General features: G+C 35.9%; 1 protein-coding gene across 5 annotated transcripts in view; it reads left to right on the top strand.

Moving 5' to 3' along the window:
- The window catches only part of LRBA (LPS responsive beige-like anchor protein), a 756,962-nt gene that overhangs the window by 196,827 nt on the left and 544,551 nt on the right, over positions 1-15,584 (top strand). For all 5 annotated transcript variants that reach the window (XM_027513423.1, XM_027513426.1, XM_027513425.1 and 2 more), the window contains exon 31: positions 3,075-3,205. In XM_027513423.1, coding sequence (XP_027369224.1) covers positions 3,075-3,205 — 131 coding nt within the window. The remainder of the gene's footprint in view (positions 1-3,074; positions 3,206-15,584) is intronic.

The following is a 15,584-nucleotide window of genomic DNA, read 5'->3' as shown; positions in this document are numbered from 1 at the left end:
TTATTTTGTGAATTGAGTAGTGATTCTTGACATATTATCAGTGCTTAATCTTAGCATTCATTAATGATTTGTTAAGTTTATATGATAGGATCATGTATTGTATGTATTTATTAAAGTTTGTATAATTGGATCACGTGAGAACACAAAGAATATAGTGAACAAGAACACCTTGGCTGTCTGGGGACGCTTAACCTTTGGCAAGGTTTTGAAAGGTGAGAAGGAAGATTGCTGGCAAACAGACTAAGCGGAAGGGATCTTGGTAGAGAAATAGCACGCACAGAGGATTGGAGCTGTGAACTAATGTACATGCTTAGTTCAAGAACCGTAAGAGCGTATTGCAGAAGTCTGTAAGGAATGCTAGTTAAATGTAAATTCATATAGGAAGCCACACTTCAGATGTGTTTGGAATGAGAATGTGTGAAAGATATAGGACAATAAATATTTACTGAACTAAGTTATAGCTGTTATTTATGATTGAAAACATTATTAATGGCCCTTGTTTGAAGGAACAGAAATGAGGTCAGGTTCTTTTGTTATCTTTTATTAACTGTGCCATCTTGGACGAATAGAAATTATGTGTTTTACAGGACATCTGTGGTAAATTTTTTGTTGTTGCTATCTTTTCACCATTTTGTTAAACATACAGAGAAGTTCAAAGTATTGTACAGTGAACATTTAGTGACCTGTCATTGAGATTCTGCAATTAGTCTTTGTTTGTTTACTTCATTGTACAGTTCTCCGTATAACCATCTCTGTATCCATCAGTCTTACTTTTTTATGCATTTCAAAGTAAGTTGCAGGCATAAGATCACTTCGGTCTTAAACAGTTAAGGCGCGTAGATCTCTAACCAAAGACCAATACAGTTTTTTAAGGTAAAGTGTACATACTATGATAGGCACAAATCTTAAGTGTTCCATTTTATGAGTTTTGACAAGTTAAACACCTAACCTAAATTTCCAGTCGAGTTGTCCTCAGTCTTGAAAGCTCCTTAACGCTTCTTCCTGGCTAGTGCCTATCCTACCCTCACAGACAATTATTGTTCTATATTGTTTAAACAACAGATTAATTTTGCCTTTTCTAGAACGTCATGTAGGAAGTTCATGAAGGACTTACATCCTTACATCCTTAAAGGAAATACAAAGTATGTGTTCTTCTGTATAAGGCTTCCTTCACTTAACAAAATGCTTTTGAGATTCATACATGTTATGTTAATCAGTAGTTTATTTCTATTACTATTATTCCATTCTATGTGTATACCACCAAATTTTAATTCATTTTTCTGCTTAAAGATTCAGGGCTATTTCCAGTTTTTGGTTGTTATTAGTAAAGCATTTCTTAATGTTATTGTATCTATTCTTTATGGACTTAAGTTATGGTGAGGAAATTTCTAAGAGTAGAATCGCCGGTACATAGGGTAGGCTTATGGCTTAAATTTCAAATATAGAAAAAACGGTTTCCCTTTTCTAAATACTAAATTGTTGCTCCTATCAGTACTTGGCTCTTGTATGAGTAAACTAGATCTTGCTAGTTGTTTCTTTTGTGGTCAAATGTCAGAGTAAATCCTCCATGTTCGCCCCTCTCCCGTCAAAATAGCTTGTTAGCAAATAAGTCGCTACAGATTTTCTTAAACAACAGGCTTGTGAAGTTTTGCCTTCAAGCAGGTAATTCACAAAGAACATTTTGTATTGTTTTGTGAATGTACTACCAGCACACGTGTACACACACACGTGCACACATGCAGGGGGGTGGTCATCCACTCCCCCTAAAGTCAATAATCTTCACGTGATACAAGCTACCGTGATTTAAGCACAGCATTTTGGATTGAGGGCTCAGGTGGCTGTTGCTTCTATTTTTTAGTGTATAGTTAACATTGGCAGTCACCCTTATAATGATGTGCCACCAGCCACCCCAGTACATTGGCTACGCCATGCCTAGCACAGAGAACTGGATTTAATTGGTGGCAGTGTTTGCTGTCACATGATAGGCACTGAAGTAAAACAGAACCTATTTCACTTCGTGTTATCTCTTTCGATGTAACAAAAGAAACAAAATATATTTTAAAATATTGGAATTGTATAATTTTCACTTCTGAATGCATTTATTGGGATCAAGTGTCTAAGTAACTTTATTTCAAAACTGAATAAAGCTGTTAAGGGAATACTTGAAGCTTGCAGTTACAATATTGTCAACAAAAGATGTGATTAAACAAATTGAATGTTGAAGACTTTAGGCTTATGGTTAACACCAGGTAATTAAAAGTAAGCACTGCTGTGGGAGTGCATTATATATCAGCTGTCCTCTTTACCTCATTAACTGTGTTTTTGCATGTTTATGGAGCTAACTTCAATTAAAAGTGCATTTTATGTTATGCCTAATAAGGTCTTTTAGTTACTCTTTTGGCATAAAGTATTACCCTTTAATTGAAATTGGTATATCATAAATACCTGTGTTTAAATAATACAGAGATGAACAAATTTGATTAGTTGATATTTTTACATCTAGCTTTTATATGTGTGCATTATTTTTTCTTTGTAATATTATCACAAGATAGTCTTTGAGGATTGAAAAGTAAAAATTTGATTGTATACATGTTTAAAAATTGTTAATGTCTGCATTTTCTTACTTTATAAGATTTCTAAGGTTTTATCATTTCAACTTACTGGTGCTTTAAAATTCTTGTAGAAATCGGTTGAGTTTCCTGCTTTACTTCTGAGGTTAAGAAAAAGTTACTTCTCCACATGAATGCCATATTTCTTTTTTGTATATACCTTTGTTTATATTTTAAGTTGGATAATTAAAGATGATTTTAAATTTAAAGAATGTAGTAAATATAAGTTTAAATGTTAACATGTATTATTATATTTTCATAGAACATTATCTTGATTCTGAAAAGTAAAGAATAAATTAATGTGAATACTATTGAAGTGAGTCCTTGTTGAGAATATTTTCTAAATTGTACATGAAAATAGAGATAATATGGTAGAAAGAAATTGGTTTCCTATTTTGTGTTTTGAAATTTATGTAACTGTGTGATCTTCTATATTTTAAAATCTATTTATTTTCTTTATTACAGAAGTGTCATCGTTGCAACAAAAAAATCAGCAGTCTTACCTTCCACACTTACAGGTATACCTACCAATGCTGTTAGTGTGGTTTCTTCAGTAGATTCAGCTCAAGCCTCAGATGTGGGGGGAGAATCACCTGGTGAGTTTGTTACCAGTGATTACAACCAAAAAGTTCTTAATCTCATTTTAGCAAAGTTTAGGATTGTTGATTAAGTAAAAAGTTTTGTAAGGCATGTTTTAAATGAATATACTGTTGTAGTATGTTGTTGATTATTTAATAATTTTCTGAATAAATTTGAGTAATGTGAAATAAGTTAAATCAAGGATTTCAGTACTTTTCCCACTTAAACATAGTAATGTATGATGATTTGGATGCCGCTGATTGGGTGGATGAATGAATGACAGATCTATTAAAATACTTTTTTCCTGTCCCTGCTCTTGAGATGTATATACGTAGAGTTAGTATAAGGAAGTTTTGGTGAAATTTGGTCTTTGAGTCTGGTTGTCAATTGCCAGATGTTCATGTGGTGTCCAGTACTTTGCTCTCTCTTGCACAGTGTCTGACTTAGATACTTGGGAAGGGAATGCTGCCCCCGAGTCATCATTCAGGTGTTAGTCTTGGTAGTTCAGTAACTCCCACTGCAGTTTGATTTTTGTCCCATCTCTCTTTCTATATTCCTTCTGAAGTCTTGGGTACAAGACCTTAAATCCTAGCTATTGATTAGAAACTTAGTGATAATACCAGGTGAACTTGAAGACTATGTGATAGTAAAAAGACCAAGTTATTGAGTAGGAAATGACAACCCACTCCAGTATTGTTGCCTGGAAAAGTTTATGCACAGAGGAGCCTGGCAGGCTATAGTCCATGGGTAGCAAGGAGTCAACGCAAATGAGCAGCTGAGCATAGACAGACAAGGGCCCGCCTTAATCCTGGCTCATCGAGTCTCAAAGTCCACAATCACAGGTACAAAGATTGTTTTTCTAAATACAGTCCTCTCTCTAGGTTCTGGGCATACCTTTGGGGCTGCTATTAAACCTGCTGCAGTGTTTAAGAAAAAAAAAGACCAAGTTAAAACAAGGGGGACATTATTTCATGTAAATAGTATTTTTCTGGGGAGAAGGCAATGGCAACCTACTCCAGTACTCTTGCCTGGAAAATCCCATCAGAGGAGCTTTGTAGGTTGCAGTCCATGGGATTGCTAAGAGTCGGACATTACATGCTGTGTAATAGTAAATACTTGAAGTATGTATATATTTTTCATATATAAAAAGCAAGGAAATGTACACTGAAGCTACATTATTATTCCCATGAATTACTGGAAATTTTGATTTTTGAAATTTTTAATTTTCCAAAAATTTATCCGTAATCCTATATTATTGGGCTTCCCTGGTGGTTTAAAGGGTAAAGCGTCCGCCTACAATGCAGGAGACCCGGGTTCAATCCCTGAGTCAGGAAGATCCCCTGGAGAAGGAAATGGCACCCCACTCCAGTATTCTTGCCTGGAAAATCCCATGGACGGAGGAGCCTGGGAGGCTGCAGTCCATGGGGTCGCTAAGAGTCAGACACGACTGAGTGACTTCACTTCACATATTATTTTTATACTTAGGAAAGATAGTTGTTGAAGGAAAATGTTTACAAGGAAGCTAAAAGCTTCAATGGTAGTAGGCAGCCTTGTGCTGTCTCATTTTTTGTTTTATTAAAACATTTAAGCGAAGTAATAGATCTTATTTTTTAGATGTTTTAAGTTATAGGAATGGAAGATAGAGAGTTCCTGTATTATACCTTCTTAGTTTTACCCCCTCTTCATCCCTGTGTCATTAATATCTTGCAATAGTATTGTATATGTATATATTTTTTCATCATTCATTGTCTTAGTGAGAAACTATAAAGGAAAATAAGTATAGTACTCTAGTAGAATTTCCTTCTTCTTTATTGTTCCATTATACTGTGATGTGTGTTTTTTTTTTTTTTGTTTTGTTTTTTTTTGTATTTTGGAGAAGAAGCAATTTGGTGATCTATTTTGGACCAGTTAAACAAATTTCTGTTCTTTCATCTCTAAAGTTGACTCTTAAAAAGAGTCAACTGTGATCTTTCTAGACCAGCCCTCTGTTGGGAAAAAGGCAGATGTTACTAATATCTATGAAACTTGCTGCCATCTTTTAAATTCAGTAATATTAATTTCTTGTAACTTCCTGGACCATATGTAGTAAGTTCAGTATTTTCATCTTACTTTGAATACAGTGCCCTTTAATTTCAGTTTATGGAACAAATTAAATAGGATCTGAGTTTTAAAAATTTGTGCAGTCTTTGTCTGACTTACTTCAATAAAGATAGAAAAAGTGTTAAATAAAATAAATAATAGTGATACAAGGGAAAGAAAAAATTTCCTGCAGTCTTCAGAAGAGATAAATAGAAAGAAAGCTGATATATGGGTAATATTTAATATAAATAGAAAAAGGCTGAGTTATAGGTAATATTTGATAGAGAGGGGGCTCCCCAGGTGGCACAAGTGGTAAAGAATCCACCTGCCATGACCCCTGTGTCAGGAAGATCCCCTAGTGTAGGAAATGGCAACCCACTCCAGTATTCTTGCCTGGGAAAATCCCGTGGACAGAGCAGCGTGGTGTGCTACAGTCAGTGGGGTTGCAAGGTGAGAACACACACGCTGGTTTGCTATTTAATATAAAACAGTATGATGGATTTTTTTCTGAAGCCATTTTCCAGTAATCATTATAGTATAAAATACTCACCCTGAAGAACCATATGCAGAATTACAGAATAATTTTCTATCTTGAAGACTGTTGTAATTGTTGGATGTTACTGTTGTTCAGTTGCTAAATTGTGTTTGACTCTTTGCAACGCCATGGACTGCAAGCTTCCCTGTTCTTCACCATCTCCCAGAGTTTGCTCAGACTCATGTTCATTGACTTGGTGATGCCATCTGACCATGTATTCCTCTGTTGCCCCCTTCTCATTCTGCCCTCAGTCTCTCCCAGCATCAGGATCTTTTCCAGTGAGTCAGCTCTTCACATCAGGTGGCCAAAGTATTGGAGCTTCAGTATCAATCCTTTGAAGAAATATTTAGGGTTGATTTCCTTTAGGATTGACTGATTTGACCTTCATGCAGTCCAAGGGACTCTTGAGAGTCTTCTCCAGCACCACAATTAGACAGCATCAATTCTTCAGTGCTCAGTCTTCTTTATGGTCCAATTCTCTTTGACTGTATGGACCTTTGTTGGCTGATAGATGTCTCTGCTTTTTCATATGCTGTCTTAGTTTGTCATAGGGTGGTATCATCTGGATATATCTGAGCTTATTATTTCTCCCAGCAGGCTTGATTCCAACTTGTACTTCATCTATCCTGGTATTCCACATGATGTACTCTGCATAGAAGTTAAACAGATAAATACTTAAGGTGACAATATGTAGCCTTGATGTACTCCTTCCCCAATTTTGAACCAGTCTGTTGTTCCATGTTCAGTTCTAACTGTTGTTTCTTGGCCTTCATACAGATTTTTCAGCAGACAGTTAAGGCGGTCTGATGTCCCCATCTCTTTAAGAACTTTCCACAGTTTGTTGTGCTCCACACAGTCAAAGGCTTTAGTTCGTGAAGCACTCTGCGTCCAGGTCATAATTTACCAGTTTCCCCCCAGTTGTTTAAATTTTGTATAGTTTATGGTGGTAGTATTTCCCAAATAGTTCCCACTGTCTTCAATTTGGAGTAGAATTTGTAGTAGTTTCGTTTTTCTCTCTAGCTCCCATTATTTAAAAAATTAATTCATTCTCTTTTAAGTCATTGTAAGTTGTTTTTATGATGGTGGTCTTTAGTTTTGTCACTTGTTTTGATATCTTTTCCCTCTTCCTTTGTCACTAGGCTCCTGTTGTCACTTAAGTGGTACGATTTTAGTTTGTTGCTTCTATTCCATTCCATTGACTGCTGCCATGAATATTATTGCATTGATAAGAAATCCTGTTTCTGACTCTCCTCAGTCAGTTCAGTTCAGTCACTCAGTCGTGTCTGACTCTTTGCGACCCCATGAATCGCAGCACGCCAGGCCTCCCTGTCCATCACCAACTCCCAGAGTTCACTCATCGAGTCGCTGATGCCATCCCGCCGTCTCGTCCTCTGTTGTCCCTCCCCCCCGCCCCCAGTCCCTCCCAGCTACAGCCCTGCTTTTCATGCTTTTGCCTACCATACTTCCCTTGTAGTCTGTTCTCTTTTCACCTGGAATCCAATCAAATAAAGAGAGATTTCTGCTGTTAATAATTTTAGTTGATAGATTTTTTTTCTTTTTTTTTTTGGTAGATCTCTTGATTTAAGTTATTTGCCATTAAAAAGTAGGCTATATGCAGTATATTGAATCTTATTATCCTTCTGATTCAAACAGGATTTGGGGAAAATAATTTGTGGATGAATTGATTGTTATTGTGATTATGTGCTGGGCTGGGCAGTTTATTCTTGTAAATCTGAGCAAGTTAGATAATAGTCTTGGGTTTGATCAGGGATTATTTTCTTTATTTGAAAGTATAGTTAATATCTGTCCCTGTAGACAATAAACCTTTGTGCCATAGGATGACTTCAGTTCTGAATTTTATAGTGAGTCAGCAACAAAAAATGAACTGTTCATATTGAATAATAGTTGTTGGTTAATAAAAATATGCTTGATAGTAGCTTAGCAAAATGGAAATTTCCTCGGAAGAAATCATGGGACTAGAAAACATAAAACATGAGTTTTGTACCAGAAAAGTTTATTTGGAAATTTTGATATCAGAATGAGATTGCTGTGTTTTATGTGTGGCACAATTAAAGAGAAACTGGGACTGGATCCCAGAAAAAGGATTGGAGCTTGTCAGCTTATGTGAGGTCAGAACTTTTCTGTTAAAACGTTACCTCCAAAATAATTTTGTGAAAAATAAATTTGTAAATAAATTTTAAAGCAGCGTACATTATTGAAATGATGATCAGTGTTCAAATTTCAGAGTTTGGTTTGAATAATATTTCTTAGCTCTTGTAGCATTTTATTAGCAAAAATGTTTAATATAATAATGACAGATGTTTCAAAGTAAGTTGTAAAATATTCATCAGAGAACAAAGTATATCCTTTGTGTATGCATATTTGTTTATAAAGAACACTGAAAGAGAAAGCAGAGGTTTGTAGAAATATATCAAAATTTATAGATTTTCAGGTTACTCATTAGTAAAGGTTTAATTGCCCAGACTGCATGTTAAGATGCAGATACTCTTTATTCAAATATCCTGTGGTATTTTTCAAATGTATGTGATTGCAAAGCGTAAATGATTAAAACAGAATTGAAGTAAGCCCAGTGAAGGATCTAAATGAATTGCTCTTAAGTTCTTTAAGTGCTGAGTCTGCTAATTTGCAAAATTCAATAATCATACCTTTATTAGAATATTAGGCTCTGTATTCTTTTTATCAGAGCCATGCATATTATTGATATGAATTAGAATGTTTATTTTTAATGTCGAAAGAAAATACTTGGTTCTTCACTTCATATGATGTTTGACCCAAGAGGCTTATCTTTACTTATTCAATAAAAGTTTCTTTTATTTAATGAAGAGTTTAAACTGGCATGTAGACTGTCCCTCCTTGAATAGGTCTGGAATGGGTGGGGAGGGAGAGAGGGAGAAAAGGGAGAGGATGCAGTTGAAAAATACAGTGTTTAGGGATTAAATATTGGCATTTGTTTTAATGAGACTTTATTGCAAAGGACATTATTTATGTAGACCCTTAGGGACCTTGAATAAACAATTGGCTATTCTCTGGATAGATGCTAGACAGATGATCTATTTACATTTTCCTTTTTGTTCTTTTGAGTGTCTGGAAAAATGTCAGTTTAAAGGAGACAGTTTATCAGTGTAAGGGTAATGAAAAGATAAGTCAGTAGCATTTCACAGGTTGGAAGTAGCTTTTGAATTTACATGTGTGATCACTTGTTGAAAATATTTTTATTGTTAAATTAGTTTAAAACTAATTTGTCATAAATTTATGACTAATCTGAGCTAAAAAATACAGAATGTATTTGGAAGTTACATTTTTATGTCTGGTAGGAATGAAGGACACCTGGTGTGAATTTTGTGTGTTTTTTCCCTTAAAACTGTTGCTGATTGATTCGTTTATCTTTCTCCATAATGTGTCTTCTTGTGATTTAAAAACTTTAGTTAAAGAAAATCCCTTTCTGCTATAGATCACAATAAAAAAATGTAGGTTTGAAAATTGACATTTCTAGGGTAGTATCAAGGAATTATTTTTGTTACTTTTTTTTTTTGATCCCTCAATGCTCCTTGTCTTTTGCAAATTTTGATATATATTTCAGCTTATTAAAATCAGATTCAGTTTGGACAGTTAAAGCTAATGTTTTAAACTATTTTGTGAAGCTTGAGACTTTTTACTTTACATTTTCTTGAGACTTTTTACTTCTATTTCTATTTTTAACTAGATTGAACCTTATAATTCCTTTATGTCAACTTCAGAAAAGATCAAGAAAAGATGCCAATTAGTCCTTTTAGGGAAAATGTCCAACATACTCTAAATAAAGATGGTTTTTAAAAACTATCTCTAAAAACAGCTCAGAAATATTTCATTAATCACTGGTAGCAGAAGTCAGTGGCCAACCATGATTCAATGATCATATTGCTGTCAGGAATCTAGAAAATCGCAGGTATCATTAACTGAGTGTAATAACAGTGTTAGGTCTTTGAAGGACTTAATGAGCATTATGTGAGAATAGAAGGATTGGCCCTGACAGAAATAAATATTTTCAATTTCACTTTATCTTGCCTTCCAGTTTGAAATTTTAATTTCAAAATACAAGACTGGAAATCATTTGGCAGTGAAAATATGGGAATTGATACATGTACTTTAAAAATTTAGTATGAAAAAAATGTGTACTTCATTTAAAAATCAATCCTATTCATTAAGATAGATTATATTTAATTTGTTAGTTTTTTATGTAATGATAGCTCGCTCTCTCTTGAGCCGGGTGGCGAGTATGGCAAGAAGGTCAGCAAGAAACTATAATCTTAATAAAAAGAAAAGTCAACTCTAATTATCAATGGAAGGGGAAGAAAGTGTGTTGTGGAAAAGAGAGATTCACTCTGGATAAGTTTGTCTTGTAGGAGTATGCTCACTCTGAGAGCTGCTGCTAAGTCGCTTCAGTCATGTCCGACTCTGTGCAATCCCAGAGATGGCAGCCCACCAGGCTCCCCCATCCCTGGGATTCTCCAGGCAAGAACACTGGAGTGGGTTGCCATTTCCTTCTCCAGTGCATGAAAGTGAAAAGTGAAAGTGAAGTCCCTCAGTCATGTCCGACTCCTAGCGACCCGACCCCATGGACTGCAGCCTACCAGACTCCTTTGTCCACGGGATTTTCCAGGCAAGAGTACTGGAGTGGGGTGCCATTGCCTTCTCCACACTCTGAGAGCTAGGCTGGGTAATTATCCAGAGGGTAACTGGGAAGATTGCTGAAGTACTCGCTCTCTAATAAAACAGTCCACATTTCCCAATGCTTCTGTTTGTCTGAGACCTGTAATCAGAACTGCTGATTATTGATCAGATTCTGCCTAAAGACCAATCATGTTTCTCAGAAGGTCACGTTATCCCAGATCTTTGCTGTTTCTTAATAAGTTAAATCTACAAAACCCCTGATTAGAGCCTGGCTTTGTTTATCTATAGCCAGAATTAACTTTGCCTTAGTTGAGTGAGCAAGCTGAATCAAAGTGCCTGGATAAATTGAAGTAATCCAGGAAATCTTGGGAATGTTGTGAGGCAGTGACAGGCTGTGGAGGACAGTGGCTAGATTTACCAAATGTTTTTGACTCTTTGTTTTTTATACCAATCTGATAAATGAAACTGTTGGCAATCCACTTTTTATAGCAGTGAAATCTGGGATTGGGTTCTAGATTTTTCAAAAGAATTTACCTTTCATCTTAAGTTTGTATGGGGAAATTTGTAAAGGTACTTCATTTTATAAGCTTCATCTCATTTAAGTTACCTGTGCTTAATGTCACATGAATAATCATTGAAAAATTTGGGTGTCTTTTCAGCCTCAAGTACAGACTAAAGGGAAACATGATAACTTCCTTTCAATATTTTAAAGGTGGTCCTAGAATAGAAGAGTAGGAAGGGAAACTGTCACTCATTGTATGTTTACTGTGGTATAGGTTCTAAGTACTTTAATCCTTGAAATAATTCTGTGACATGAGTATCACTGTTAATTTTTTAGATGAGGTAAGTAAAGCACAGAGAGCTTAAGTAACTTTGCCCAAGGTCACACAGTAAGTGACAGAATCCTTTCTGTTTTCCCTGAACTTTTATTCTATAACCTCTTAAGGGTAGCTGTTATCAAACAAACTGACCTTTTATTGATAGAGCTAGGATTCAATTTGAAAATGCTTTGGTTGTGGGTGGCTGATGAGTAGAATCATAAAGAACAAGATTCCAATAAAAATACTCAAAAGATCAGAACAGTCAATTATGTTTCCTGTCAATTGGAAAAAATATATTCAATTTTATTAATAAAGAGGTGGAAATTACTTTTTCTTTCTTTAGGGCAATTGGGCAATTTGACAGTGTATGAAAGTGAAAGTCACTCAGTTGTGTCCAACTCTTTTCGACCCCTTGGACTGTAGCCTTCAAGGCCCCTCTGTCCATGGAATTCTTCAGGCAAGAATACTGGAGTAGGTAGCCTATCCCTTTCTCCAGGGGATCTTCCTGACCCAGAGATCAAATGGGGGTCTTCTGCTTTATAGGTGGATTCTTTACCAGCTGAACTACCAGGGAAGCCAGTGTGTATCAACAATTAAACTTTGGGCTTATTGACTTTAGGAAGTTACTTCAAGGATATAAAGGAGTGCGTATAGATTTATATAAGCACATACAAAACATTGTTTATTGTAAAATACTGGGAACAACCAAATGAGTGTCCCTGAATTTGAGTTGATCTGATATTTCCTCTTGATTAAAATCATTATATTTCTCTGCTAGAACTGTTCTGGGACAGAGAAGGAAAGAATCTGATCATATGGTGCACAATTTTGATTTGTTAAAATGGTTAAAATGCTTGACCGTGACCACTTTCATCACTTGATTAAAGTATAGCTGCCAGGTTTCTATATTGTAGAGTTGTGATTAATAAGTGTTTTGTCGAGATATACTTTGAAATTCTTTAAATATCCTATTTTCCAGATTGTTAATTTTATCAGCAGTCAGTTTTATCAGCATGGCTTCATGGCTTCCTGTTTTATTGGACATATTATAATCAGTTGCTGTTGTTATTTTCATGCTCAGATTGTCTTCATCTTGGTAGGTGCGAGTCCCTTTAAGCTGGCCCCTTTGCCACTGGGACATATCCTGTCATTCCTTGGACATTTCCTTGCCTTCTAGAAAACAAAAGTAGATGTTTCAAGTTCATTTTGTGCTTTTCTTCCACAGATACTAAATCAACTGTTTCTGCTTTGTCTGTATAGTGGGGTATAGTACTCACAAGCCAGGGTGCACACAGTTAGGTGTTAGATGCTCGCAGGTCCTCTCAGGGGTCAGGTTAGGGAGTGTACTATATAGATATGTATGTTAATGAGAGTATATGTTTTATATACAGGCATACCTTGGAGACCACTGCAATAAAGTGACTATCACAAAGTGAGTCACATGAATTTTTTGTTTCCCAGTGCATATAAAAGTTATTTACACTATCCTGTAGCATTATGTCTAAAAATACCATGTGTATACCTTAACTTAAAAATAACTTATTATTAAAAATGCTAACCATAACTGAAGCCTTCAGTCATAATGCTGCTGCTAAGTCACTTCAGTTGTGTCTGACTCTGTACGACCTCCTAGACGGCAGCCTACCAGGCTCCCCCATCCCTGGGATTCTCCAGGCAAGAACACTGGAGTGGGTTGCCATTTCTTTCTCCAATGTGTGGAAGTGAAAAGTGAAAGTAAAGTCGCTCAGTCGTGTCCGACTCTTCGAGACCCCATGGACTGCAGCCCACCAGGCTCCTCTGTCCTTGGGATTTTCCAGGCAAGAGTGCTGGAGTGGGGTGCCATTGCCTTCTCCATCAGTCATAATAGTTTTACAATAATAACATCAAAGATCACTGATCACAGCTCACCATAATAAATATAATAATAAAAAGGAAAAGTTTGAAATATGAGAAGCACCAAAATGTGGATGTTTAGATGTGATGTGAGCAAGTATCATTGGAAAAATGGTGTCCATACACTTGCTTGATGCAGAGTTGCCACAGATCTTCAATTTGTAAAAGAATGCAGTTATTGTGCTTCACTTTATTGTGGTTTTCAGATACAGTGTGGTTTAGAAATTTTTCTGAAAATTAAAAAAAAATTTTTTTAACAGATTGAAAGTATGTTGTAACTCTATGATGTCAAATGGATTTTTATGCACTGGGAAACCAAAAAATTTGTGTGACTTGCTTTGTTGTGATATTTACTTTATTGCCGTGGTATGGAATTGAACCCAAAATATCTCCAAGGTATACGTGTCCTCAGATGATATGCTTATATTTTACAAGTGTTTCTCCTCTAGTTTATATAATCTTGAGGTTGTAGATTGTCAAAACAGTGAATTCAGAGAGTTAATGCATTCCCCCTTCTTTAGTCATTTACCAAATTACAGACTCAATTCTGTTGCTTTCCTGATTTTATCCAGTTTTCTCACAATTAGGTCTCAACTTCTAGTTCACTACTTGTTAAGATACCTTTGTAAAATTCATTGATTTAAGAGATGTTATCATGTGGGAGAATGTGCATCTTACCAAGATGAAATAGATTGTTATGGAAAATAATTCTTACTTAGAGATTTCTTAAATTCTGTTTCTTTTAAAATGAGCCCACGATTCCTATCTTTTCTCTGATGACTTTGTCTAAAGTCTGTATCAGTGTCCTCCAATCAAGATCCTAGTAATAAACCTTTGTTTGAATAAATTAATTCAGTGAGGGAGAATGTAGACAATGAGGAAACTTTGGACATCTCCGGGAAAACGATTTATTAAAGGATTTGAGTTTGTATGTAAGTGTAGAGAACAGAGTCCGGAAGGATATGTTTCCAAACTGCGGCTAGTGGCTGCCTTTGGAAAAGGACTGGGACTAGGAGGGCTTGTACAGAACGTTTCTGAATTTAAAAATCAGGATGTATCCATGCATTGGGTAAATAAAATAATTGGAAAAAGAATGATAATTTGAGGTCAGGGTTATGGAAGTGGGCCTTTCTTCTGCATTAGGTACTGTCAGGAAGCATGGGTAATTCTATGATTTTAGATATCCTAATTAGGTCTTATCTAGAATCATGGAAGACTTGACAGAGCCTAAAACTCTAATTAGTAAAGAAATAGCAGTCTTTCATATTAGAATTCGGGATGTTTGACCATCTTTGTTATTTGCCTGGAGTTCATGTTTTGGTCTTTTGGGACATGATTACGGAGTGATATTTTATGTTGGTTCATCATAGTCATGGCATGGCATTGTTTGATGTTGCTGTTTTATGAAATTGTTCATAGTCAGCAAAAGAAGACCATGACCTAGTTGTAGGTTCTAAAGCCAGCCCGTAACCACCCCAGGGCTTAGTTGGCATTACAGCCAGCTCCCCAATGCCAAAGAGGCTGATTTTCTACCTTCTCACCTATTTCTACCATCTTTCTTTCTGCATGCTAGATGGAAATTTCTTCTATTTCTCTCTTATCTTTCTGTCCACACTATTTTGTCTACTTTAGGTGTTTCTAGTGTGCCCACGCCTGAAGTTTTAAGAATGGATCAAAAGCAGCAGACCTCTGATAGTGCATCCTAATAGATTCCAGAATTCTTCAAGCCTCTCTTCCCTCCTTGTGTGTAAGCTTTGCATCTTTGTTTCATTTGCTTCAATACGTCAGCTGCCTTTCTTGGTCTGTCCCTCTATAGAATTGTGATGGGATTTCAGTTTGCTCTAATACTAACTTGGCGTCCTTTGAAGACACTGTTTCTAGAAATGGAAATTTCACTTCCTGGACTGCCAATGCAAGCAAAATATGTGCGTCTCCTGCACGCGTCCCCTCCGTGCTGTTAGGATGCCCTCCCGGTGGAGTCCCAGGGACTCTTGTGACCCTTGTGTTGGAGAGTGGCATTGAACACCACGCTTGTCCTCTCTCCTCTTCTTTCACCCTGTTATCAATCTTAGGAAATGACCCTTCTGTTTCTTCAGGTCTTCTTCCTAGCTTAAATTAAATGCTTTTCTGTCTCATGTATTCTGATTCTTAAATGGGAACTTTATTTTTCCTCTACTTTTGTGAACTTTTTAGAACTCTTCAAGCCTCAGTAAATTACCATCCAAATTAGTCTTCTGGACTTTTTCAAACTTCCTATATCATGTATTGTCCATTCTTTGACTTTGTCAGAGTTGATTTCCTGGTATTTATTTTTCTTTTGCCAAGTAAAATTTATTAGTACAGTTATTTTTGTAAAACATAAAGAAGTTAGCTCTGTGTAGGGCAGGATATTGTGAA

This window comes from Bos indicus x Bos taurus, chromosome 17 (assembly GCF_003369695.1).
Source record: "Bos indicus x Bos taurus breed Angus x Brahman F1 hybrid chromosome 17, Bos_hybrid_MaternalHap_v2.0, whole genome shotgun sequence".
Taxonomy (NCBI): domain Eukaryota; kingdom Metazoa; phylum Chordata; class Mammalia; order Artiodactyla; family Bovidae; genus Bos; species Bos indicus x Bos taurus.
This window is presented reverse-complemented; position numbering and strand designations above follow the sequence as displayed.